Source organism: Canis lupus, chromosome 20, assembly GCF_003254725.2.
Source record: "Canis lupus dingo isolate Sandy chromosome 20, ASM325472v2, whole genome shotgun sequence".
In the NCBI taxonomy this organism is placed as follows: Eukaryota; Metazoa; Chordata; class Mammalia; order Carnivora; family Canidae; genus Canis; species Canis lupus.
The window spans coordinates 5352106-5379437 of NC_064262.1; the positions used below are offsets into that span (position 1 = coordinate 5352106).

Below are 27332 nucleotides of genomic sequence, written 5' to 3' on the forward strand. Positions count from 1 at the left end.
TAACATCTGTTAGTTTATTTTTTTAAAAAGGTTCCAATACAAGGCCCCAGAGTAGTGCATGCAAACAATGCCCCTCAAGCTGTCACTGTCAGATGACCAGTACAATCTGCTACCATAGGCTGTAACCTGGTAAAGAGACCAGTTTCTCTCTTTGAGTACCAACACCTAATTATGCCAATGTATGTCCAACCTACCACCTGGGTCATGATGACTCGTAAGTATACCTTGAGAAGTATACTCAGAAGTATCCAAACAGCAGACATTGAGCTGCAAGAACAATGAGTAAGTGTCCTTAGTGTATTAGACATGGAAAAATACAAACAAGGCGTAAAACAAAACAAAAAAAAAAACCCAACGTCATTTGATGCCTGAATTCCCAAAGTCTCTTCCATACATGATCTAGGTCTAGGGAGATCTGCCAATGCTGTATCGAGAACTTGCTCATTTTCTCTGAGTTGGAGCTGTTTGCTTTGAAGGACTGCAGGAAGAGTGAAATATTCACATGAGGTAAGCACTTGAAGCTGTGGTTGCAATGCATCGGCCATCTTTATTTGCCCTGATGATAACCCATCTCTGTAAATCCAACTTTGTGCCTGTGTGAATTCTGGGAAACGTTAGGGATAGAGAATTCTATCTCCTGTCACATCTATGACTATAGAATACAGCCATGGAAAAATTCATGGAGGAATACACCTATGGAAGAATTCACTTACATCAGAAGGTTTTAGTTTGGTTTAGTATACTCAGTGTTTTTAAGTTTAAAAATAATGTTTCTTATATGTATGGTTCTTAATGCTCTTAGTTACTTACAGATTGCTACCTGGGTTGATTTCAGGAAAAGAGTATATTCAGTAAACTAATCTGAATTGAAATCCCTAGCTAATAAAGAGATACATTCTTGTAAGAAAAGTAATTATGATGGAAAGCAGCATTTAGCTTCTGGAACTACCTGCCTTTTGGTGCAGTGTCTTCCTCTTCAATCAGAGAGCACTGAGAGACTAGCAGTAGGAAGCATGCCAGGCAGCCATGAAGCCCTCCATAACGACCGCAGGAAGGGCACGAGAAGGAAGAAAGACACCTGTACCAGGCAACACTTTAGATACCTGGTTGCCAACTTTCCAACCACCACACCCACCAGCAAGGCTGGTAACTTGGTTGACACTAGTAATCCACTCATATGCCTTTGTGAACACAACCATGATGCAAAGGGTCCTCCACACACCCTCTACACACTTCCCATTCCCACAACCCTATGCAGGATCTTTTCATTCAGCCCAAAGATCCAACAGATACTAAAGAAATGTGAATAGTGTCAAATACAGACTACCTTTACACCAGTTTTTCCAACATTCTCAAGACCAACAGGGGTCTTCCCAGAAGGTAACAAAACGAATCTCAGCTCTCACACCAGTAACTAGTGAAAAGTATGACCCAGAGTTAGTTAAGGGGTATAAAGTGACTAGTGGTCAGTTATTGTTTTTTTTTTTTTTTTTTTTTTTTTTTAGTTATTGTTCTTTAATCAAATAGCATAATTGCAGGAACTCTACCTAGAGCTGAGCACACTTGGGTATCATGATGTCCAACATGAGTTAAGGATTATGTTCCTGTAAACCAAAGCACCGGAGCTAAATTAACAATTTCCCTTTTTGCCCATAATTGACAAAGAGTTCAAGTACTGTGGTGCTACTGGAATGATCCTGGGTTGTGCCTCTTCAAACACTCCCATTCCTTAATACTAAACATAGGTAGGAAAACACCTCACAGGTGCCCCAGGTCAGAACAGGATGAATCGAAAGGGAAGTGGCTGATCAACTAGCCCTAAAAATTATTTTATCTTCTGACTCAAGGAAGCTTCCACTCCCATGGCAGTGTTCCACAAAAGCTTCCTGATTACCAATCCTAAATTATAGCCTGGACCCTCTGAAAAAGCCCAGATCAGGGTATTTTCACCAAAATTCTAGAGGGAGGTTTCTCTGGGGACAAATTGTTCCATCATTCAGAGGAACATTTGGGTAGAGATTCTTCTCCCAAATACTACTGCCTCCATCAACCAAAAAGGTCACCACTCCTATTTTCTAAACAGCCTGTGGTCAGACCCAGTGATACGCCTGCACTGGAAGTTTAACTTCCTGAAAGAGACAAAAAAGGACTTAAACCAATAGGGAAATGCCCTGGTAAAACATCACCCCCTCCTCCCCTGCTTAAAAAGAGCTGCTAGGCTCTCCTGGGCCTAAACTATTGCCTTCAGGGCAATAACCCCCCCTCCCCCCTCTGCTGCACAGGTGTGATGTACCCAGCAGGGCAGAGGAAGCCCCAGGTGAAAGAACCCACAGCCTAATGGGGACAGACTTCTGTCAGACCAGAGTTAGGTTCAGGGGAATCCATCTTGTCTGTCTTGACTAAAGAAAAGTGCCCTATAATACTGCATAAAGACCAAAGACTAGGCAGGAGCAAATGGACCCATGAAGGCTGCCCCACAGAACTGCATTTAGTTATACTCGGGAATGAAAATTTAAAATCCCTTCTACAGGGAAAACCCAATTCAAAAACAAAAAGACAAAACCAAAACCCCCAGGAAGTACAGCAAATGAATGCTGATTCTCCCTGTTCTGGTTCCCCTTTATTATTCAACTATAATGGAAAAGCCTCCAAGTGCACAGCACAAAACAGCTAATTCCCTGCCCTAACCTGTGCACATCTTAGTTGTCACCCTCCCTCCTTCCCCATCCAGGCCACCAGCCCCTTCCTGCTCCACAGGCTCCTGCCAGGCCCCGGGCTCAAAGATGCCCTGCCCAATCAGTGGCGTCAGTCGGTGCCCCCCTTCTGTTTGGCCAGGGTACGCTTCAGCTCCCTAAGGTTCTCCGTCAGCACTTCTACCTCATCCAGGCGGCCACACTGCTTGGCATCAAAAATGTACGCCTTGATGTTATCAATTTGCTGGAGGAGCAGCTCCTCCTCTATGGGCTCCTCACCCTCTGGCCCGCTGTCACTGTCCATCTCAAAGGGGTTGGTACAGGTGGCTCCTTCAAAAGGGTTGCCAGGAACAGGAGGGCTTGAGGGCCTCTGGTGGGGATGCTCATCTTCCTCATCGAAGGGGTTGGGTGCTGGACTGTCTGGGTTAGTGAAGGGATTCCCTGCTACAGCCTCCTCTTCCTCCTCAAAAGGATTGTATTCTTTGAGGCTGCGGGCGGAGGGGCCAAAGGAAGGCTCTGCAGCAGGAGGGCTGCTGGTGCCCTCCGCTGTGGGGCTGGAGGCGTCTTCCTCATCGAAGGGGTTTAGGGAGGCCAGCTCATTTTGCTGTAACACGGTGTTCTGGGGGAAGGACTCCTGGCCAAGGGCTGGGGGCCCAGACCATACTCTGACTGGTTCAAGAGCTGACAAGGGCGAAGGGGTCTCCACAGCTGTACTGCTCTGAATTGAGGAAAAGCCTAGATCCAAAGCACAGGCAAGGTGGGTGCGAGGCTCCCTGCCAGGCTCCAGTTGAAAAGGCCTGATTTCTCGGAAGTCCAGGGACCGAGTCCGTGTATGTAGGGACGCGGCCCGGAACTGCTCTCTTTCTCGTTCCCACTCCCGCTCACAAAGCATCTGCAGCTGTTCCCGCTGCAGGTCCTCCTCCTCAGCCTGCCTCCGGGACAGCTCAATAGCCTTCTCTGTCTGCTGCTGGTCATACTCATCCTGTAGCTGCCGTAGGTTCTCCTGCAGCGTGCGCACTTCATCTGTCCGCCCAGCAGCCTTGGCCTGCCTAATAAATGATGTGATGTTGTGGATCTGCTGGAGGAGGGGGTCTGAGTCTTCACTCTGCCCCTGACTTCCTGACAACGGGAGCCAGCCCTCAGCTTTTCTCAGGGGAGCAGGTCCCCCTCGAAGGGACACTACCTCCCCGTTGGCCGCATGAGATGCGAGGTCACTCCGCCTTTCCTCAAGCCGTCGTTGGGATTCTAGGACAGCCTGGGGAGACACCAAAGCCAAAGAGAAGAAACACAGTCACCAAGTCACACCACCAGCCACCCCTACACTCCCGCTGTCCCTGTGCTGATAAGACTTCCTAGGACTAAGGCATCCGACTACTAAGTCAAATCATGTTTTTTGTTTTTTTAGGAAAACAGGAGACATATTTTCAAAAATAAATTAATGAATAACAGTAAGTTAAGGGATAAGATTTTCTCAATCTTAGATTCACCAGCCACATGCTTGTCTTAAACCTCTGAGGCCCAGTATCAGTCATAGACACTAGGATCTCACACGATATTAAATGTACATTATTTTGTTTAGTGTTGCATATTCCAAAGTATTCTACAAAGAGCTCCTTGATATCTGGGCTGTGCTATAGGAAGAACCAGCAGCCTCCAGAGTATTCTGGACCAGAGAAAATTGGCATTATCTCTTTAAGACAAAGAGGACTGACCCAGGAAGAAAAATAACTGTTATCTACAGAGGAGAGGCCAGAAAAGAACAGAAGAGAGATGCAAATCAAATGGCATGAGAAGTTTTGATTTGACTTGATCTCACAGAGAACCCCTTGGGAGCCTGGGGTGGCCTCTGGGTTCAAGATGCCGCCAGTCCCTGTGTTTCACTTGCCTGTCTCTCCAGGATCCTCTTCCTCTCCATTTCCTGCTTCCTTTTCTTTTTCAGTTCCTCAAACTGTTCTCTGGTTGGCAATGACATTAAACCCAGCAACTTTTCCTGTAGGGAGTCACAGACAATTTTATATTTTTATCCTTTCAGAAAGAAGATAAGCCTACATTAATGAAGTCTGTTTGTAAGACTCCATCCGCACTTCCTGCCCCCACTACCCTCCCCTGCTCTCCATTTCTCCACAGCACTTTTCACCATTTCATAAACTATATACTTTAGTTGCTTCTTGTCTATGTCCCACCAGAAAAAAAAAACTTTACGAGAACAGGAATGTCTTTTTGCTCCTGGGAGAACATGCAGCACTTAAAACATTGCCTGATACACGGTGGGCACTCACCAAGTGACTGTTGAATACACACTAGTCAAAAGGAGAAAAGGCCTAGTTCTCTACAATACGGTGTTGGAAAACTAACCCAGCAGGGCTCTGCTAGCTGCCTCTGTCATTGAGCCCCAGAGATGGTTCACTATGGCTCTCCCAAGGGGTGTTCTGAGGCAGAGCCAACTCAGCTCTAAACACCCAGGTTAGTCCACCTGTGAACAATCAGCTGCCTTCTCCCAAGCAATGGCCCAGGAAGAGTCTCTCAGGAGCTTATCCTGAGGAAGAAATGGCATGTATCAGTATGTCTGTCAGGCAGCACTCATACTAGCAAAAAAAGCAGGAATCTATCAATACCCAATGAAACAGAATTAAATGAAGGATGGTGCAGAGAAAGTCGTATTCTGCAGCCATTCAAATGGTAGCTGTTTAAACGAAGACTATAAGTGCTCATGATACAAAATTCAGTGTTAAAAAGAGAAGACATAAATCTGCAAACATGCACTACTCATAACTACTTTATATAAAAAAATCTAAACGGAAAAAAAGAAGAAAATATACCGGGATGATGTGTGACGATATTGGGGACACATGATTAAGAAGTTTTTACTTTTCCTTGTAATCCAGACTTTTCTCTAAATGTGGCATAATTATTTTTTAAAAATAATAAATGTACAAATACAGAACAAGCCATTGGTGTGGTCTGCCTTCTAAGAGGCAGAAAAGCAGGGGAGGCAAGACACTTCTGCCACCATAGGATGGCTTTACCTGCACAAAAAGTGTAGCTGAGTATCTGATCATCTTCTGTAGCCGCAAGGTATTTGGATGTGGTGGAGGGTCCTGGTTCAAGCCTAAGGTTAAGATCTTCTTACTGAATTGAAACAAACACATCAATGTAACAGGTGTTGCCAGTCCCAGAAACAAGAGTGAAATCTCTTAGTTGCCAGGCTTTTGTGCCAGGACCATCCACAGAGAAAGCAAGTTAAAAACTCCACAACACATCCTTGAAGGCAAAGCCTATTTCTTACCATCTGGTTGTACCCAAGGCCCCTGACACAGCACAGGATGTATGACCAACACTCAGCCAAGGAACTGACCACACATCACCCAACTTCATGGATAAGTAACCTATGCCTGGTTTAATATTCTTGTGTCACTCTCTTAAATTACTTTCATTTCTTTTTTTTTTTAATTTAATGGCGGCAGGGCCTGGGGGTTCAGTGAGGGACTCCCTAGGCCCCTAGAGTGGGGCAAAGTGGGAGAAGCAGGAAGCAACCAGCTTTCTCAGGCTGGTACATAAGCAGAAACTGGGCCAGGGGGTTTGTGGACAGTGCTGGGGGCAACAGTGGGCAGCAGGAGGCTGAAGCCACTCCAAGACCCATATCTTAAAATTCTTTTTTTTTTAAATTTTTTAATATATTTATGATAGTCACACAGAGAGAGAGAGAGAGAGACAGGCAGAGACATAGGCAGAGGGAGAAGCAGGCTCCATGCACCGGAAGCCCGACGTGGGATTTGATCCCCGGTCTCCAGGATCGCACCCTGGGCCAAAGGCAGGCGCCAAACCGCTGCGCCACCCAGGGATCCCCATATCTTAAAATTCTTAATAATCCTGACCAGGGACTTGCAATTTCATCTTGCACTAGGGCCCATAAATTATATTAGGTCAGTCCTGCACAGACGGATGGACAAGGCTTCCTCATCTTAGCTCTCCCTCTGAGAGTGTACCTCCCTCTGAGGTATACTTTCTATACCTCAAAGGGGTGATTTAACCCTAACAGTTGGTCCATGGTTAAAAAGCAGTTGCTGACTTGGAAGAAAGAATCCAGGTTTCTATCCTGGCTCCACCACTTCGCTAGCTGTGGTATACCTTCTTAACTACAAAATTAAGGTAATCCTATAGCACTGGCTAAGTTTGGTTGAATAAATGAGATGTGGATACAACCAATGGCTGGTACAAAGATGGTGTCAATAATCAGTTCGTATTTCTTTAATAATAATGAACAGCAGAAATCTTAACCAAGCTACTGAGATGCACTGAGTGCCAGAGCTGGCACCTACCTCACAGCCTGCTCCTCACTCATACTCCCTATCAACAGGACTCTGGGTAAGCTCAGGCCTGCCAGCCACCCATGCCCTCAGTGAAATAGCACCTCCTCCACTCAAGGCAGCAAGTCTGACATCACTTAAGACCTTACCTTAAAGCATCTATGAGCTCGTACACTTTCTGCACTTCCACTCGAAGGTCACCAGCATGTTCCAGACTGTAAGTTGTTTCCCCAGCACTAAGGAAAAATCATGGAAATATTCAAGTTTCATCAGGATGCCTGGGGAGTATTGTGGAAAAGGGTTCTAAGGGTTTAGGGCCTTACAAAGGGAGACACAGCTAATTTTCTCCAAGTAGTATATTTCACACTCCTGTATACAATGCAGGACTCATTTTTTTTCTAAATATAAGTGCTATAATCAGGGCACCTGGGTAGCTCAGTTGGTTAAGCATCTGCCTTCGGCTCTAGTCACAGGGTCTGGGGATATAGCCCTGTGTTGGGCTCCCTGCTCAGCGGGGAGTCTGCTTCTCCCCTTCCCTCTGCCCCTTATCCCTGATCGTGATCTCTTGCACTCGCTCTCTCGCTTACTCTCTTTCTCAAATAAATATAATCTCAATAAATAAATAAATACATACATACATACTAACAAACTAATCAACTGGAAGCTGCTTTTAATTTGCAGACACCACAAAAACAGATTTATGCCTAGGCCTTTAAGGACTAGCTCTTAACGCTCATCACCAAAATAAATGCAAATGAATCTCCTTCAGCCTACTTTCCCTAAACAATTTCACTATACCCAGTAAAACATAAAGTGGTTTACTAAATAAGTTGGTTATCCTACATCAGAGAAGAAAGCAGCTGGCTGTTCTCGCTCAAAGATTATCCCCAGGGAGAACAGGAACAATGGGAAAGCTGATCGAGGAATCCCCCGGGCCTCATGAACAATTGCTTCCAGGATGAGAAAAGCACTTAGACTCCAAATTAAGAAGGGAAGAGACATGGGTAACTGCCTAGGGTGGAGCAGGGGACTTCAGGGAAGGCCAGAGGTGACTTCATTCCACTTAACTCAGAGAACAATAGTAGTTATGTGATCTTAGAACCATTCATTTACAAGTGTGTAGCCCCCATCAGGCCTGAAATGCAAGTGCAATGATGATGGCCTATTTTTATATCCTAACTAGCACATGGCCAAGCTTCATCAGTGCTCACTAAAAAGAAAAACACTTCAGAAAGTCTTGCAGCTGTTAACGCAGCCTCAGCAACAGCCACTCAGCTCCCTTCTGAGGCAGCAGCAATTTACTTTGAATAAGCAGAAAGGGGGGAAAAAAACAGAAAGGACTGATGCACTGACCTGGTTTACCATGTACAAGACAGCATCCGCTGGAAAAAACCCTGGTGTGTGCTATAATTGGAGGATCCAATAAGGTGGTTTCATCCTCTCAAAGCTCATAGTTTGCAAAAAGAACATCAGACCAGAACTGGGAATGCTGTACTGTGTCTTGATATCTCCAAGTCATGTGGAAAATAACAAGGTTGACTCAAATCTGAAAGAACCCTCTTGGTCTCAGTCACATTAACCAAATGTATTCCCCACAGAGCACCTATCACGTCTGGAGTTACCTACTTCATGATTTGTTCACTTGGTTATGGCCTGTGCTCCCACAGTAATGAAGCTCCAGCAGCAGACATGGTCTTCACTGTTCATTGTTACAGCCCCAGTACCTAAAATAGCACTTGGCACATAACTAGTTTTCAATAAATATCCATCAAATGAATAAGGGAGTAAAATGTGCTTAAAGCCATTTTGAGCCAGTTTTTGGAAAACAAGTAGGAGTTAGACATCTGGAAATGTGCTCAGCAATGGTAGTTCCCAGCTGGATGGGGAGGTCCAGTGCCCCACAACTATGTCTGAGGTACAAAACAAGAAAACTAATAGATTAAGGGAAAGGAGGAGGCCCCCGGGTAACAACATCATGAGGGAAAGTTGAGTGCCAGATCAGACTGCCAGGAACACAGTTCTCCTTGCTGACATCCAGGAAGAAGATAGTCCTGTTCTAATTTCAAACCAATGGGCAAAGGTAGGAGGAGGGGTATTGATACCAGTAAGTTTCAGGGAGGAAAAGCACATGAGACAGGTGCTTCAAGCCAAGGATTCTCCATTTAAGGGAGGTATATATCAGAATCACTTGAGCTGCTTCTCCCAACCTACTCACGGGGACGATATATGCTCCACTGATCGAAATTATTGCTCAGTGAACTGCAGGTAGAAAAGAAAATGTGTCCTTTCCTCCTGTTCTTCAGAATCCACGTTCTTGGAATGAAAACAGGAAGAATGGGGTATAGAAGGTGCAAACATTAAAAAAAAAAAAAAAAAAAAAAAAAGAAGGTACAAACATAAGAGAGGCCCTAGGACACTAGTGGCTGAGAGGGCTGGAGAAATGGTATCCTTCCCTTATACACCCAGTTGCTAGGACGGAGGAAATAAGGATAGTCCACAAAAGCTTCCCTACCTCTTTTCTGTTCCCTTCCTACTCTCTTTCCCCTCCCCATAAGCTGGAAAACACTGCGGGAGGGAGCAGGGACTAGAAGAGCCCCAAAGCAAGAGTAGAGGCAGGGAGACATGCAAGAGAAGGGGTATTTTTGCCACAAACCAATGGGGTTTAGCTGATTATATTCTTTACGTCAGACATTTTTAGACTTATAAGTTAGGATACTCCTTAAGGATCATGTAAAGGAAAAAGTTCATTTTCTTTTCATGTGAGACTCACATGATAGACTTAGAACATGATCACTGACATCATGAAAAAGCCAAGCTTTGTGTTTTTTGTTTGTTTTTAAGTAGGCTCCATGCCCAACAATGGGGCTCGAACTCAGAATCCTGAGATTGACAGTCACACACTCTACTAAGTGAGCCAGGCACCCCAAGCTTTGTTCTGTGGGGACACTATTGCCACAGTAAATGGGCAAATAAAAATACAGGTTTGTTCTAAACAAGGCACATCTAATTCCACATGCATCACGACAAAGGTGGTAGGTGGGCAACACAGGCTTAAACAAAGGCAGATAACCCTCGCTGGGTCCCATAATTGTTTTTCTGCAGGCTGGGAAAAGACTTGCTGCGATCTGATTCTAGTGGTAGCACTTCAAATTCTAGCTCATGTATCATTAACCTACAGAAGGAGCAATGCTCTTAGGAAAGTGTCAGCATAAATTTTCTATAAAGGGCCAGATAATAAACATTTTTAGCTTTTGCAGGCCAGTTAATCTGTCAAAACTATTCACGTCTGCTGCGGTAGCTGTACTAGCAGCTACAATCAAACAATGGGCACGGCTATGCACCAATAAAATTTTATCCAAAAAAAAAAAAAAAAGTGGTAAAAACAAGCATTGGCAAGGATATGGAGCAACTGAAACACACGTGCATTGCTAGGGGAAATACAAAGTGGTGCAGTCATCTTGGAAAACAGTCTGGCAGTTCCTCAAAAAGTTTAAAACCTAGTTACCACATGACCCAGCGACTCCACGCTTAGGTATATACCCAATAAAATTGTATGCCCACAAAAAAAGTTGTACATAAATATGCACTGAAGCATTATTTGGACAAACCTAACTGTTCATCAACAAAGTAATGGATACACAAAGTATGGTCTACCATACCACGGATCTGCACAAATGGATGTGCTGCCAAAGGAGTGAATCTTGAAAACACTACATTGTGTGAAAGAAGCCAGACACAAATGGTTGTGTATTTATGTGAAATGTCCCAGGGGATCCCTGGGTGGCGCAGCGGTTTGACGCCTGCCTTTGGCCCAGGGCGCAATCCTAGAGACCCGGGATCGAATCCCACGTCGGGCTCTCGGTGCATGGAGCCTGCTTCTCCCTCTGCCTGTGTCTCTGCCTCTCTCTCTCTCTCCCTCTGTATGACTATCATTAATTAAAAAAAAAAAAAAAAGAAATGTCCCAAATAGGCAAATCTATACACAGAAAGCAGACCAGTGATTGCTAGGAAGAGGGGAATACATAGTGACTACTAATGGGGGTGGGGTGTCTCTGGATGATGAAAATGTTTAGAATTAAGACTGAATTGACTATTGTATACCTTTGTGAAGAACTACTGACTCGTATATATTAAAAGGGCATGTAAATTACTAATCATTAATTTTCTGGTGTGTAAATTAGCTCTCAGTTAAAAAAGAAACCGATAGCAGGCTAGATTCGGCCTGTGGGCTGAAGACTGCCAACCCCTGCTCTAAAGGAAATGCCTGTTCTAAGCCCGGATACCTCAGTGCCAGCCTGCAAGAGCATCTCCTTAGGCCAGCACATGAAGCACACTGTCCCTGCTCACCTCCAGATGCTGCACTCGGCAGTGGTGCCTGTATCCCAGGCCCTGCCCAAACCTGCTCCACCAGAACTAGGGTCACCTGAACATGGCTACCTAGGACTATAACATGTGCCACACAGAAATACAGACATGAAAGGAGCCCTTGGGTGGCTCAGTGGTTGAGCATCTGCCTTTGGCTCAGGTAGTGATCTGGGGGTCCTGGGATTATCCTATATCAGGCTCCCCACAGGGAGCCTGCTTCTCCCTCTGCTTATGTCTCTGCCCCTCTGTGTCTCTCATGAGTAAATAAATAAAATTTAAAAAAAAGAAGAGGGCAGCCTCGGTGGCGCAGCGGTTTAGCACCGCCTGCAGCCTAGGGCGTGATCCTGGAGACCCTGGATTGAGTCCCAAGTCAGGCTCCCTGCATGGTGCCTGCTTCTCCCTCTGCCTGTGTCTCTGAGCCCCTCTCTCTCTCTCTGTCTCTATGAATAAATAAATAATCTTTAAAAAAAAAAAAAGGAGAAGAAAGAAATACAGACATGACAAAGATTCTCCAGAGTTGGTCATAGAAGAAAAGCACAGTCAGAATTAAGGTTTTCATTTTTAGCTACTGATGAGCTGTGCTAAAGTGCCAGCCAACAGTCATTACTGAATTAGAAAAACAGAAGAATAGCTTACTTTAGTGATGCTGCCATCTTGATGTATTCAGGAGCTTTTTGGTCAACTTTCTCCATGCAGAGTCGTAATTTCTAAGAACAAAAAAGAGGTGAATAGTATCCTCAAGGTACAGAAGAGTTATGCTACATGAAAAGAGGTGTAATTTAAAATGTAGTTTTCAGGGCACCTGGCTGGCTCAGTCAGTAGAGCATTGACTTAATCTCAGGGTTGTGAGTTCAAGCCCCAAACTGGATATAGAGTTTACTTTAAAAAATGGTTTCTTTAAATGTAGTTTTAAAAACGGAAATATGCATATTTTTTGTTTGTTTTTATTGTTGTTATCAACTTCCTGATTTACAGACAGCCCTTAAAAGCAGTAAATCTTGCAAGAAGGAAAGAAAGTGAGTACAGCAGAACTTTTGACAGGATGTTTTTGCAGGGAGCAAGATACAAGCAATGCATTTACAGGGCAGAGAAAGGAATTGGTGGCTACATTCTTTCTCTGCCAGATGAGAAAAGATACTAGCAAAAGGCATTGCCAGGGCTTACTTCAAAAATGAAGGAAGGAAAAAGCATGGTGGCTATTTAAAAAAAAAAATGAGTTATCAGGTCATGAACTCCATACATAGGATGGATAATAGCTACATCTGCAGCTCAGGGCAGGGTTTCATTAATTCCATTTTAGTGGTCAGGTATCTTCATGGTGATTCCAGAAATACAGCCATTATGATCCACAGATCTGCTAACAGTGACCATTCACAGTGATCAGTAGACCAATATACAGACGGTCTGTGACTTACAATGGTTAGACTTTGTGATTTTTCAACTTACAATGGTGTAAAAGTAATAGATATTCAGTAGAAACTGTATTTGGAATTTCAAATTTGGATCTTGTCCCAGGATAGTGACATGCAATACGACACTCTCCCATGGTGCTGGGCAGTGGTGGCAGCCCCAGCTCCAGGTCAGCCACATGATCACAGAGTCAACAACCGATACCCTTACAACCATTCTGTACTCATACATTCTGGTTTTCACTTTCAATACAGTATTCAGTAAGTTACATGATACACTCAGGACTTTATCATCAAACAGATCTGTTAGAGGATTTTGTCCAACTGCAGGCTAACGTTAAGTGTTCCCAGCATGATTAGGGTAGGCCAGGCTACACTATGATCTTTGGTGTGTTTGGTGTATTAAATGCACTTTTGACTTCTGATATTTTCAACTCAGGGTGGCTTTATCAGGACATGGCCCCTTGTAAGAAGAAGGCCTGTGTGCTCTTTTGCTTGGGGTTCTATACCAGCTGCTCCTCCACCAGGCTGATCTCCTCCTCTCCACCTCCCATCACTTGCCTATGAAGCTGGCTAATCCTTCTCAGCCTGCAGGTCCCCCTTGGCCATCGGGAGATTAAGGCAGACTCACTCCCTAACTCTGAATCCTCTGTTTTTGCACTACCCTATGTTCTTCTCGAAGTATGCACCTACCGAATGTGTTTTGGGATTGCTGGTATAATGAGAGCTGAGGCATCTGAATGGACTCAAAAGGAGAAGCTCTATACTCATGGGCAGTCACTCAAACCTATAAAGCCTAAAGCTCCTAAATGAGTTTTAGAGGATTCTTCTGGTCCACTGTTTACTATCTGCTTCAGCTTCTGCTCTCATCCTGTCCAGATTGCATGGCAACCTTCCTTCTTCCTCTTGCCCCTGGGCCACCAAAGTCTCCAACCTCCTGCTTTCAAGTGGACAAGGAGGGGTGAGGAAACAAGGTTGCTGCAAGGATGACTCTGTGAATCACCCAGATCCCTAGCTAGAAACCATACCATGGCTCATGGCCCTTTAGCAGAAACTAAAAATGATTCAAAGGAACAACTTCCCAAAGCATTCTCCAAAATGTGTACAAATTTTTATCTCAATCAGGCCCAGGACCACACACAGTGAGTCACCTCATAGAGCTTTACAATGTCGGGGGTGTGCTCCTTCTCATCAATCTGCTGCTCTCTCTTGAGCAGTGTGTCCTTGCAGTGTGTACAGCAGCGGATCCGGTCATCATCCTTCTCATCCAGGACGGAGCTTACACTGCTCACACTGCTGATACTACCCCGGCGGGAGCCATGGACACTGTTGGGTGACTGGCTGGGGCTGGTGTGGGTGCTCAGGGAATCTTTGCTGGCACTGGTGAGCTTGTCTGTAAAGCACAACACAGGACAGGTGGCAGTGAGCCCATAGCCTCCAATCACCGCACTGCTCACAACAAACGGGAGGCCACAGGTGTTGACGCAGGCTCTGTCTTTGGCCAAGAAGCACCACACCTCTGCCTTCCTGGAGGTCAGGCTCTGTGGTGGGAGGGACTCCTACAGACAGCCAGGAAAGAACCAGACAACCAGACCTAGGAAGGTCTCTCTTTGAGGCTCTGAGGCCCATTTCTAACCTGACCCAACACAATCCACATCTCCTCAGACTTTCCCACTCCCAAACATCTGACTCCTACCCCTTCCAAAGCTCAGCTCAAATGGTACATCCTTCAGGAAGCCCTACTCTATTCCTTGAGGCAAAAACAATATACCCTTCCTTTTTTTTTTTTTTTTTTTAAATATACCCTTCCTATTAGGTCCTACCATGTCACTCCCTACCATGTCACTTTCCACTTTTCTCCCTGAATGAGAGTTCTATATACCCAAAGCTGCTCTATGAACCTGCGACTCTGGGAGGATAGGAACTGTCTTATTCAACAGGGTTGATTTATCCAACAGGGCTACCCCACAGCAGCTGTCCAGGAAATGTTGGTTAATTAGCGCAAGACAAGAAATGCGAATAGTGTCTCAAAAACATAGCTTATGAAGTCTCCAGTGAGACCGAAAGTCAGTCTCAGAAAAAAAGGGAAGTCTCAAGGTAATGTGTGCCTGCTGGATGTTAGAACTGGACAGAAGAAGCATCTGCTTCTGCCCCACGTTGTCCAGATGCTCTGAAGCCAATAGTACATGCAGTGTCAGCAGAATTCCCCAGGGTTACAAAACCACTCCAAATGTTCCAGAACTGGCCCAAAGTCCATGAAATCATCTTTATCAACTTTTTACCAGCTGAGACTCAAAGTTCTAGACCCTCTGGTTCCACCTAACCTTGTAGGCACCATCCCCAAAATTCTCAAACATGTCCTCTACACTCCCCCAACTACTCTACCTGCTCATCTACTAACCATCCCCTGGGGCCCTTCCACAGCTTTGCTCCTGCTCCACACTCTACCCAGGATCCCTCTTGCCCTACCTCTTTGCAATCATAGTTGTCTTTTTTTTTTTTTTTAAGATTTTATTTATTTGTCAGAGAGAGAGAGAGGCACAAGCAGGGGGGAACAGCAGGCAGAGGGAGAAGCAGACCCCCTTACTGAGCAAAGAGCCTGATGTGGGATTTGATTCCATGAGCTGGGTTCATGACCTGAGCCAAAGGTAGATGCTTAACCAACTGAGCCACCCAGGCATTCCAATATTGGTTGTCTTTTAAGGCTCTTCTCACAAATCACCTCCCAAACCTAGGCATCCATGCTCTCGATCCCCCCAGCACTCAGTGTCTCTCATCTTATGATGTTACAGTCTGTTCTATATGACAATAAACTGACTTTTTTTTTTTTTTTAAGATTTTATTTACTTATTTACGATAGACAGAGAGAGAGAGGCAGAGACAAGGGAGAGGGAGAAGCAAGCTCCATGCAGGGAGCCTGACGCGGGACTCGATCCTGGGGCTCCAGGATCGCACCCTGGGCCAAAGGCAGGCTCTAAACCGCTGAGCCACCCAGGGATCCCCAATAAACTGACTTTTACCTCAAAGGAAAGGACTAGCCTGCTACTCATTTCTTTTTTCAGATTTTTATTTATTTATTCATGAGACACACAGAGAAAGAGGCAGAGACACAAGCAGAGGGAGAAGCAGGCTCCCCTCAAGGAGCCCAATGGGGGACTTGATCCCAGGACCCCAGGATCACACCCCAAGCTGAAGGCAAACGCTCAACTGCTGAGCCATGCTGGCATCCCTGCTGCTCATTTTTTTTTTTTTCCTGCTGCTCATTTCTTAAGACTCTGTTATAATATCCTCAAAAGTCTCAGCTGCCACTTCCAAGCACAGCTGACAACGATCTGGTCAGCTCTCCTGGGTATCTGATGCAACTTCTCTCATAGTGCTTATCTCTTTATAAAGCCATAATATGTTTCTAGGTCTGTATCCTCGGCTAGATGCTAGACCCTTTGGGAGAATGAATAATGCCTTATAAACCAGAGGTGAGCAGACATGACCTATAAACCAAGTCCAGCTTGCTTTTATATGGCCCCAGAACTAAGTATGATTTTTAAAAGGTTATTTAAATACTTTTATTTAAAAAAGTTTAAAAAGATTTAAAAAAATTTTTTAAGATTTTATTTATTTATTCATGAGAGACACATAGAGAGAGAAAGAGAGAGAGGCAGAGACACAGGCAGAGGGAGAAGCAGGCCCCATGCAGGGAGTCTGACGTGGGACTTGATCCCAGGTCTCCAGGATCAGGCCCTGGGCTGAAGGCGGCGCTAAACCACTGAGCCACCCAGGCTGCCCTTAAAAAAATATTTTTAAAAGATCATTTAAAGGGGATCCCTGGGTGGCTCAGCAGTTTAGTGCCTGCCTTCAGCCCAGGGCATGATCCTGGAGTCCCTGGATGGAGTCCCACGTCAGGCTCCCTACATGGAGCCTGCTTCTCCCTCTGCCTGTGTCTCTGCCTCTATGTCTCTCATGAATAAATAAATAAAATCTTTAAATAAACAAACAAACAAATAATCATTTAAAAAAAGAAGAAATGTCACAGAGACCACTGTAGCCCATAAAGCTTAAATATTTACTATCTTTTTCTGCCTGATAAGGGCAGAAAAAATTTGCCTGCCCTTATTATCTACCACTGTATCCCTGGACCCTAGCATCATGCCTGGCCTATAGCAGGCTTCATGGAATCAACAAATGAATGGATGAAGATCCCAAGGGAAAGTTACTTAAACAAAAACATTCAAAAGATCACCTGGTGGTGATTAGCAAACAAGCTAGTCACAAGAATAGATCAGGATCCACAGCCCCACCTCCATGTTACCTACTTGCAAAAGGGAGGCTGATGAGCTCCATACACTTCTTGCACATAATTGACCCGCAGAGGCGGCAGTGGTGGCGGCGGTTACGGATGCTGAACTTATTCCCGCAGTCTGGACAGAAAGGGACATCCTGGTCATTGACCCAAGGCACCACGGACTTTTCTATTGCTTTGGGAAGAACAAAACAAAAATCAAACAAACAGAAAACCTAGCCATTTTAGAAAGAGGTTTGGTCAGGGAGAAAGATAATTAGAATGAATGTGAGCAAAATTCTAGAGTTACCTCGTATCTTAGCAGACTCAGTATTTGTCCTGTCAAATGCAGTGAGCTGACAAGGAGAAAACAATGCCAAATAGAATTAAACAGGTGATGTATACATATTCCACAGGCAAGAGGCATCAAGCAAAAATTCTCACATCTTCATTTCTCAAGTATCATCTGTCATCCCCAACCCCGCAAATTCACATTGGACAGAGTATTAGCTTCTCATATAGAGGGCAGTTCCCTTCCCCTGATCTGATTTCAATCCCTCTATTGTCAGTTCTCCATTTAAGCAATAACCAGGGGTAGGCAAGGATATGGTGGGTGTGGCTAACTGAGAGCAATGGGGAACTCCCGACTCTCCACAGTCCTCATGGACAATGAAACTGGCCACATATTTCTACTCTACACTTGCAATTGCTACCATGCCCACCATACAATCCAGGTTATACACAATAAGCATTTCTAGGGTCAAAGTACAACAGAGTGATTGTAGGTGTTAAAAGACACACCCTGGTACCACAGGATGAGAAGGCCCAGTCCAGATGTTCCCATACTGAATGCTGGCCTGGCTGAGTACTCCTCACAGACCTTGTTACCAGCTTCTGTTTGTTATCGATATCACACACTATGCCCCCACTGCATGACTATACTTTAGACACTTAAAAGAGGAAATAACCTGAAGGTAGAAAGGTTTTCTGGCAGCCAAGGGGGCTTCAGAGAAAGGATAAGGCAATCTGGATATGTGGCAAGTCTATCAACATGGGCCATCTCCTACAGTAAAACAGGCCCAGGCTAGAACTGTCAATCATGTCCTCTGTACCTCTCTAAGTGGGCTTGAGGTGGGGCATTTCTCTGCCAGTGTCAAATATATACAACACACACAATAAACACTGCAGAAATATTTTTTTCTCCTAGAAAATGTATACTTGTAGCAAAAAAAAGTTTTAAAACAACAAAATTTACCTTCTCTAACCTGATTATTAATTTATTGACTTCAACAACATAGTGGTCAATTCTAGCAGCTCGGTGTTTTTTGAAGTCAGAAAGATGGCTTCTTACAGCACCTAGGACAGGAAATGAGATAAATAACATGTCATTTCTCTGAGGGAGCCCTTCTCCCTTGCTGTTTATCCTCAATGAATTTTATTTTTTTAAAGATGACCTTGTATTTTTAAGATTGTACTTTATTTATTTAAGAAAGAAACAGAGAGCTCAAGCATGGGGAGGAACAGAGGGAGAGGGGGACAGAATCCCAAGCAGACTGTGCTGAGCACGGAGCCCAACATGGGGCACAATCCCAGGTCTTGGAGATCATGATCTGAGCCTAAACCAAGAAATAGACACTTAACCAACAGAGCACCCAGGCACTCGGGCATGACCATAGATCTTAACTTTTAAAATTTGCCATCCATTTAACCTTCCACAATTGTGACTTCCTCAACAACCTGAGGAATTTAATTCTGGCAATCACGAAACAGACTATTAAAAAACTGGTAAGAATTCACATGCCTGAAATTTCTCCTTTATGTTTCAAATTGACTTTTTTTTTTTTTAAAGATTGTATTTATTTATTCATGACACAGAGAGAGAGGCAGAGACTAGGCAGAGGGAGAAGCAGGCTCCCCACAGGAAGCCTGATGTAGGACTTGATCCCAACCCTGGGATCACAGATCACAACCTGAGCCAAAGGCAGACACTCAACCACGAAGTCACCTAGGCGTCCCTCAAATTGACTTTCATCTATAACTCATTATTATATGTATACTACTTTTTAAGTATAACTAACATGTTATATTATATTAGTGTCAGGTGTACAACATACTGATTTGAAATCTTTTTTAAATTTCAAGTCATCTCTATATCCAACACAGGGCTCGAACTCACAATCCTGAGATGAACAGTTGCAAACTCTTCTGACTTAGTCAGGCACCCATGATTTGAAAATTTCTTAATTTTTTTAAATATATATTTTTAAAGATTTTATTTATTCATGAGAGACACAGAGAGAGGCAGAGACATAGGCAGAGGGAGAAGCAGGCTCCATGCAGGGAGTCTGACGTGGGACTCAATCCCATGTCTCCAGGATCAGGCCCGGCTGAAGGCGGCGCTAAACCGCTGAGCCACCAGGGCTGCCCTGAATATTTCTTAAATTTTATTATTACTATTATTATTATTTTTTAATAATAGTCCTGGGATAGAGTCCTGCATCAGGCTCCCCACAGGGAGCTTGCTTCTCCTTCTGCCTATGTCTCTGTGTCTCTCATGAATAGTAATAATAATAATAATAATAAAAAATCTTATAAGGAAATCATTGTTTATCCATTGCACAGACAGAAAATATATTAAATTTTGTTACCATTAAACAGTTAAAGGACATGTAAAATGAGTTAGTTCAACTTCATGTGGCATTTTTGGTAACAGATCTGTTGAGATATTATTCACACATACAATTCACTATTTGAAGCATACAAATTCCATGGTTTTTAGCATATTGAGTTGTACAACCATCACCAAAATAAATTTTAGAACATTTTCATTACCCCAAAAAGATAATTATTTTGAAAGTCAGTAGATGGTACCATGATTATGTGTTTCAGAAAATTAAGTTGCATAAATCAGTATCTCTTGCTGGGCAGGTAACATCCTACATGAGAGGAAATAACCCAGTCAATGGAGCCTCTACGTGGGCTGATGTCAAACACCTGGATTCCTACCTCAGTTCCATAGTTTCTTAGCTATTTAACTCTGAATAAAATCTTTTTAAAATATTTTTGTTTTTATAAAAGATTTTGTTTATTTGACAGAGAGAGAGCACAAGCAGAGTAAGCTGTAGGCAGAGGGAGAAGCATGCTCCCCACTGAGCAGGGAGCCCGATTTGGGGCTCCAGCCCAGGGTCGTGGATCATGACCTAAGCCAAAGGCAGATGCTTAATTGACTGAGCCATCCAGGCCTCAGATTTATTTATTTTAGAAAGATAGAATAAGCATGTGAGTAGGGGGAGGGGCAGAAGGAGAGAATCTTCAAGCAAACTCCCACTGAGTGTGGAGCCCAACAAGGGGCTTCACCTCACAACCCAAGTGAGATCATTACCTGAGCAGCAACCACATAGCGGGGCGGAGCGGGGGGATAACACTTAACTGACTGAGCCATCCAGGCACCTCTCCCCACTCCACTTTTTTTTTTCTCTCAGCTAACTCTTAAAACAATGAACACAATGATGTTCAAACATTTGCTAAATGAATGAACAGAATTTCTTACCTAGTTCCTGGGGTTCCCACATGTATGGGTCAACCCCTCCATAACTGAAAGACTCGTATCCTTGTGTCCCTGATTCTACTCGGTCATCTCCTTCTCGTTTCAACAGCCTGTTCTTGGCTTTCTTAGCCTTCTGCACAAGACCTTGAAAAATGAAGCAAACACAATGAATCCATAAAATCTACTAAAAAGTCAAGAGAAATCTCAAAACGCAAGAGTTGATGAAATGACTACACTTTATATAAAAAATTTTATATATCAAGTAAATTCCAATAGTAAGTCCACAACCGCTGTATTACAAATACCACAGAGCAACCCATTCACTGGTTACTAAGTTGGTTTATGTAGCGATTATAGAGCTAAATTACTGCTCGTTGCCAAATTTAAGAGCCCAATTAAAGAATTAAAATCTATTTCAATGAGGGGACCGAGGTAACGGAAATGTTTTTTTCTAGATCTTAACTGGGGAGAGAATCACATGGGTATATACAGTTTTTAAAACCCACTTAACTGTAGATGTAAAAACTTAAGTGTAAACTATATTTCAATTAAAATAACGTTTTTTTTTAAATTAAATTCTACAGTATTAATTAATTTATTTATTTTATGCTCTCATGAGTAAATACTTGTTTACTTCCAGGAGAGAATTCAACCAAATGTGCATCCCTGGACTAGTGTTTCCCATAATGCTTAGCTGTACATAGAGTTCTTCCCCCACTCACTTACTGAATGAATGCATGTATGAGGACACTGATAAAAAGCTTCAAGAAACAGGTATAACAGCTACAACATAACACAAAAGGAACCAGACTTGGTAAGAAGAGAAAATGAATGCTTCCTGGATTGATTCTTTGCATGTACCAGGCACAAAAGAAAGTGCTTTCAAAAAATCAGGCCAACGCCTGCTCACATTATGAAGCAGGTAGTATCCCTACTTATAAATGAGGACATGACAAAAAGAGAGGAAAACCTTGCTGCACCCCAGATCACAAGAGCTTATAAGGCAGCAGGGATGCAAGTGGAAACCTTATCTGTTTAAAATAAGAACCCCAGTTCTCCCCAGCCAGCATGATTCAAAAACTATGCCTCTACAGAACAGGGTTTTTCTGCTATCTGTGCTGAGGTAAGAGGACCTGCTGTTAAAAAGGAACAACAGTCAACTTATGGGGGGAAATTCTTGATTCTAAGTTGCTTTCATTAAGGCTCTTAAATCTTAGGTGATATCTCCTTCTCCCTCTAGAATCTAGTAGTAAATATCAGACTTAATACAAAATACAATTCTTTTAGATTTAATAGATCAATACTTTACGGAGTTCCCACAATTCTGAAGTGCTCTATCATCTGAATAACATTAAAAACACTACCACAGCTTTCCAAAAACCTAGGGAAATGTCGATATGGAAGGACTGGCAGGCAGAGGAGGGAGACTGTAAAGCTTATAGATATGGCTGTGTTAGACAGTCAAGCTAATAGCCACTTTGAGATGGCTTTCTTCCACTGGAAAAATAAGGTCCACCAGGACTAATGGACACCATCTAAAATACGTTCAAGTAATCTCTCAACATGGGAGAGAAAACTGCCTGAGGTAAACAAAGGGTTAGCAGACAGGAAATTGGAGTTAGCAATCACTAATTCATTTCTGCAAACAAGACTAAACTGTGTCAAGTTAAACAGGCAGTACATGCATTTAACCACTGTATGAGGACAGAAGAATACTCTGGCAACCTTCTCAGGTGTAGCACTTCAAGAGGCGGCCAATGAAGAACAATCCCATAACAACAACAAAACACAGAGTAGAAGCCACAGTTAATTTCCAACCATCCTTTCTTATACTTACCGTACAGGCGCTAAACTAAAGATGAACCAGGGCTGAGGCCCAAATTCGCTCACCACCTACTAATGACAAGTTTATATTTTCTTTCGTAAACTGCCACCAAAACCTGATCCCAAGGTTTGCTCTTTTGGCTTTAACATTTCACTTGACAAAACCAGCAATGTCATGAAATTTTTAAGAACCGAAAGACCAAATGAAGAGATGACCTGCTTTTTAAAGGACTTTTCAAAAATCTTTGCTGTCAGTCTTTAAAACTTTACTTTCCTGATTCAGAAACACAGAAAACTCCCACACAAACAAGACTTCCTTCCTGACTAAACAAATGATCATTAGACTAAAGGAATCCTTAACTCAATTTCTTAGTTCTTTTGAGGTACAGGGAAAAGAGAGGGGAAAAACACAAGAGAATTCTTACAAATTTCTTTCACAACTCATAAAATTCCTACTCTTTTATTCTAAGTGGATTCCCATACGATTATTCCCTAAGTAACCTTAAACATTTTTCCTCTAAGAAATAAATCACCACAAGAAGCTGAAGATATTGTCTAACCTCTGTACCCACTAGCATCAAAGTCTTAGTGACGTCACAGTATGTGACTCAGTTCAGCGGACACTCAGAATGGACACTCATTAAAGATCACGGAGGCCTTTCAGCTGTCCAAGAAACCTAGATGATCAGTTTGTTTGCATTCTAGCTGCAGGATAAGACATGATTGGAACACAGAGTCTGGTATCACCAGTGATGCCAAGCAGAAAGAGCAGCACTAGACTCAGAAATGACAGAGGAGCTGGGGTCCAGGTCTCGCTCTGGCAATTCCCATGTGACCCTGGATAAGTCACTCAACATCCCTGAGCCTCACTTTTTCTCTGCAGAATGAAATCAACCACATCCCTGCGGAGTTGCTGTGAAAATCAAAAGAAATAATGATTATGAAGGAACTCTGAAAACTGTAAAATGCAAAACATATTTTTTTGCCTCCTAATAGTTATGGCTCTCCTTCAGCCTCTACAGACAGAAGCCACCTCATTTATCAAAGCTCAGGATTTTGAAATATGTGACTTTGCCATGTTTCTGGACAGAGGTTATAAATGTTAATGCTTTCAACAATATTTTCTGAACTGAAAAGTGAGATATGGAGTAGGACTATTTGATTGCAGGGGGCATGTGATTCACATGTGTGGAGGCCAAATTCCACTCAGAAATACATGATCATTCCCTTCTCTCTCACCCAACACAGAATTGTGAATACACACATCCAGACCCTTTTATTCTCACTGCCTTCAGAAATGCTGCCAGCTGGGAGAAGCAGGCAAAAGTGAGTTCCAGAGTAGTGGCATCATCTTTAGTAGGAGTCAGAATCTAAAGTTTTGGAAATGAACGCTATGTATAGTTAAAACTCCTTTGAAAAAATGCTTTCTGCAACTCTCCACGATTTGAGGCCTAGGAAGCTCAAAAAACAAGTTTAAATTTTGGGGTTGTTTCTCCTTGCTTTTCTACTATGGCCTTCCTTTTTCTGGGCTGCAGAAGACAAGGTATAAGTGAAGAAGAATGGCAGGAAGGCTTGAATTTGTGACAGGGAAATGGGTGTACAATGTGCTTACACCTTCAGAGCAAAGGAGAGGAGTTCCATTCCAAATTCTTCACAAGGCTGACAATTAGATAATTCAATGTAGCAAGAGGCAGGAAAGCATAATAATTACATTTACTAGGTTCAAAGCCATGCCCTGCCTCACTGTGTGACTTCAGGCAACTTACCTAACTTCTCTGTGACTAGTACCCTCATCAGTAAAATGGGTCTCACAGTCTAATAGTTACTGTGAGAATTAAATGAAGTTCATTCATGGGAAGACTCTGAACAATGTCTGGCACATGGTAAGCATAAGATAGATATATGTTCACCGCTATAATATTATTTACTATCGTTTATCATGTTCTGGTGGCATCACGGAAGTTAATGAAACCATCCCATGAGTTAAAGCTCCCACTGACAGAATAGGATAAGCAAAAAATTCTCGCCTCTTACTTTTAATTTGCCCTTTGACATCACGGTCTTCCCCAGAGTGCTCTTCCTCATAATGTGACTGAAGCTGATAGAAAGATTGCAGGTTCTTCAGGCACAAAGGGCAAAGGAAGCCCTCCCTCACTTCCCCAGGGTCATCCAGAGAAGCCATAGCAATGTCCCTCTCAACCCCTGCCAGGCAAGGGCCTCATGCCAAGAGTCAGCTTGATTCCTCCACAAGGGACCAGGGATCTCACAGCATTAGCTTAACCAAGCAGCACACAGATGATGGGGAAGTGGTATCATGGCCCTGGTTGAGGTTTCCTCTTTGGAAGTAGGAGAAGCCCTGAAACAGGAAAGAAGGGGTAAAAAAGAAAAAAAAAAAAAAAAAAGCCAGTTTAGGCAAATTAGCAGCAATTGAGAATTTTCTTTGTTCTCTTGGCAGTTCAACAAGATTACTTAATGTTTGTTCAGTGCAAGTTTGAGAACACAAAACTGCTTTCTCAAATCCTTACACCAAAACACAAAACCTTCCAAGTATTGAGAACATCACTGGACAATGGCAACTCAATGAAGTAGGGAGTAGATTACTGAAGATAAGAAAATTCAACCTCAAAAGCCGACAAAGAGCAGCCCGGGTGGCTCAGTGGCTTAGCACGGCCTTCAGCCCAGGGCGTGATCCTAGAGACCTGGGATCGAGTCCCACGTCGGGCTCCCTCCATGGAGCCTGCTTCTGTCTCTGCCTCTCTCTCTCTGTCTCTCATGAATAAATAAATAAAATCTCAAAAAAAAAAAAAAAAAAAAGACACAACACCAAAGCAGTTATCTAACATTGGCTCCAATTGGTCCAACTTCATAATTTGCGTGCCATTTTAGCCACTGAGGAAATGTTTGAAGTACTCACCAACACAGAAATTTTGACTGTTTATCTTGGTCTTTATTCAACCACATATACTGAGCTCTTACACCTATGCCAAAAATGCAAAGAGAAAAAGAAAGAGTGTCTGCCCTAAAAAAACAAACAAAAAAGATCCCAATCCTAGTCTAAGGAGGAGCATTAGAAAACCAGTGGTAAAAAGAAAAATCTACTTTGTGTTTTATATTTGTAGAGTGCTTTCTCTACAATAAACTTACTGGATTTTATAAGCCAATGAAGGACAGCTGAACAGCAAGCCTAATGCTCTCACTGCTTCAAAAATAAGAAGGATTTGGTGCTTGAACAATTCAGGGCTTAATAAGTTACATTTTCACTTTTATTGGGCCATGGCAAAGTCACTTCCAATGTCACCTCAGAAAAACTCCCGGTCATAGGGAGAATCCAGACAAAACCATTCCACAAAAGCAGAGAAATTTCTCCCCAAGACCCTGAGGTCACAAACTACAGTACAGAGTAAGAGGAAATACATGACCCTCAGCTTTAGATGGAGCTGCTTGGAGGGCCTGTGAGGAGGGATTGCCTGGTCCTCAAATCTGAGGGTAGCTGTGACCCAGAAAATAAACAAATGAAACACTGGGCCCCTGTTCTTTTCCCTCCAAGAAACCCTGTGACTATAGACACACAGATCTCAGTCCCTTGTCCAGGCAGTCACTGAAATAGTAGCCCCAGTTCCCTCCCCAGCCAGTGGTGCCTCGGATGCCCCGACTTCGGCCGCCCCCTTCCTTCTCCTGCACTCACCCCAATGACCACGAATCAAACCTCCCCCACCTACACACACATTCTTCACCTCTCAACCCAACCTTACTTCCTCGAGGAAATGCCTCTTGCTTGAGGCATTCCCCCATGGGACAGCTCCTGCCCTTCCCTCAGGGCACTTATAGCGATATAGTCACAAATACCTAAAATAACTAAGTATATAAGACTCTAGGGTTGGGGATCCCCGGATGGCTCAGCGGTTTAGCGCCGCCTTCGGCCCAGGGCGTGACCCCGGGGTCCCGGGATCGAGTCCCACGTCGGGCTCCCTGCATGGAGCCTGCTTCTCCCTCGGCCTGTGTCTCTGCCTCTCTCTCTGTGTCTCTCAGGAATAAATAAATAAAAATCTTAAAAAAAAAAAAAAAAAAAAAAGGCTCTAGGCCCTGTAAGGGCAGGGACTGTGCGTTTTCCCCACCACCTTACTTACCCCCAGGGTCTAGCACAGTCCCCGGCACCTCCCACGAAGAAACGCAATAGAGCCTCACGAATGAATGAATGATAATGTCGGTCCTAAAATCACGTAACCAGACTCACGCCACCCACCAAAGAAATCTACTGCAAGCCACCAAGCCGGACCCGCGACCGCGACGTCCGCGAGCCCCTCACAGCCTGCGCACCCCGGAATTCTCCAGCCCGCACCAACGCTGCCGCCACACGCCGCAGGCCCCGCGCGGCCCGCAGTCGCGCCAACAGCCTGGAGCGCACCCGACGCCCCGCGTGGATCCAACAGGATCGCGCACACGCCGCAGGCACACGCCGCAACAGGAAGACTCGAGCCAGCGGCCGACCCGACTTCGCACGTCGCGGGGACGCCACAGCAAGCGCCACGAACAGCCCCACGCGAGCCGGGAACACGCCCCGCTCACCACAGGCAGGCAGAGCGCCGCAGCCGCAGCCGCAGCCGCAAGCACACGGGCGGAGCTCTCGGCCCAAGCTCCCGGCCCGACAGCCGCCGCTCCCAGCGCGCACGTCACACCCACCACCACCGCACACATGCCACACCCGCACGGCCCGCCCGCCTGTTCCTCGGCGGGGCCGCGCTCCCGCCCCTCCGGCCCTGCCCGGCCCTCTGTACCCGGCCGCGCTCCCACCGCCACGCAGGCCCGTGGGGGTCCTCCGGCCCGGGCTCTGGGCCTCCGCGGTCCCTCACTCCGCCGCGGCCGCCATCTCCATCGACTGCTCGACGCTCGGCAGGCGCGCCTGCGCGGCAC

General features: G+C 44.3%; 1 protein-coding gene across 3 annotated transcripts; it reads right to left on the minus strand.

The window, feature by feature from the left end:
- Nucleotides 1-27332, minus strand: RBSN (rabenosyn, RAB effector). 3 transcript variants are annotated; one of them, XM_025449196.3, is made up of 12 exons: nucleotides 27197-27332; nucleotides 24456-24777; nucleotides 20601-20741; nucleotides 18306-18406; nucleotides 17361-17406; nucleotides 17085-17246; nucleotides 13926-14167; nucleotides 12002-12072; nucleotides 7150-7236; nucleotides 5720-5822; nucleotides 4579-4683; nucleotides 1-3948 (listed from the first exon to the last, which is right to left on the minus strand). In XM_025449196.3, exons 2-12 carry the CDS (start codon nucleotides 24601-24603, stop codon nucleotides 2806-2808), a joined length of 2349 nt encoding a protein of 782 aa, XP_025304981.1. In that variant the 5' UTR covers nucleotides 24604-24777; nucleotides 27197-27332; the 3' UTR covers nucleotides 1-2805. The 3 variants fall into 3 exon arrangements, with proteins under 3 accessions (XP_025304981.1, XP_035558690.1, XP_025304985.1); XM_035702797.2 differs by lacking the exon at nucleotides 27197-27332 and adding an exon at nucleotides 26988-27090; XM_025449200.3 differs by lacking the exon at nucleotides 27197-27332 and adding an exon at nucleotides 26549-26661.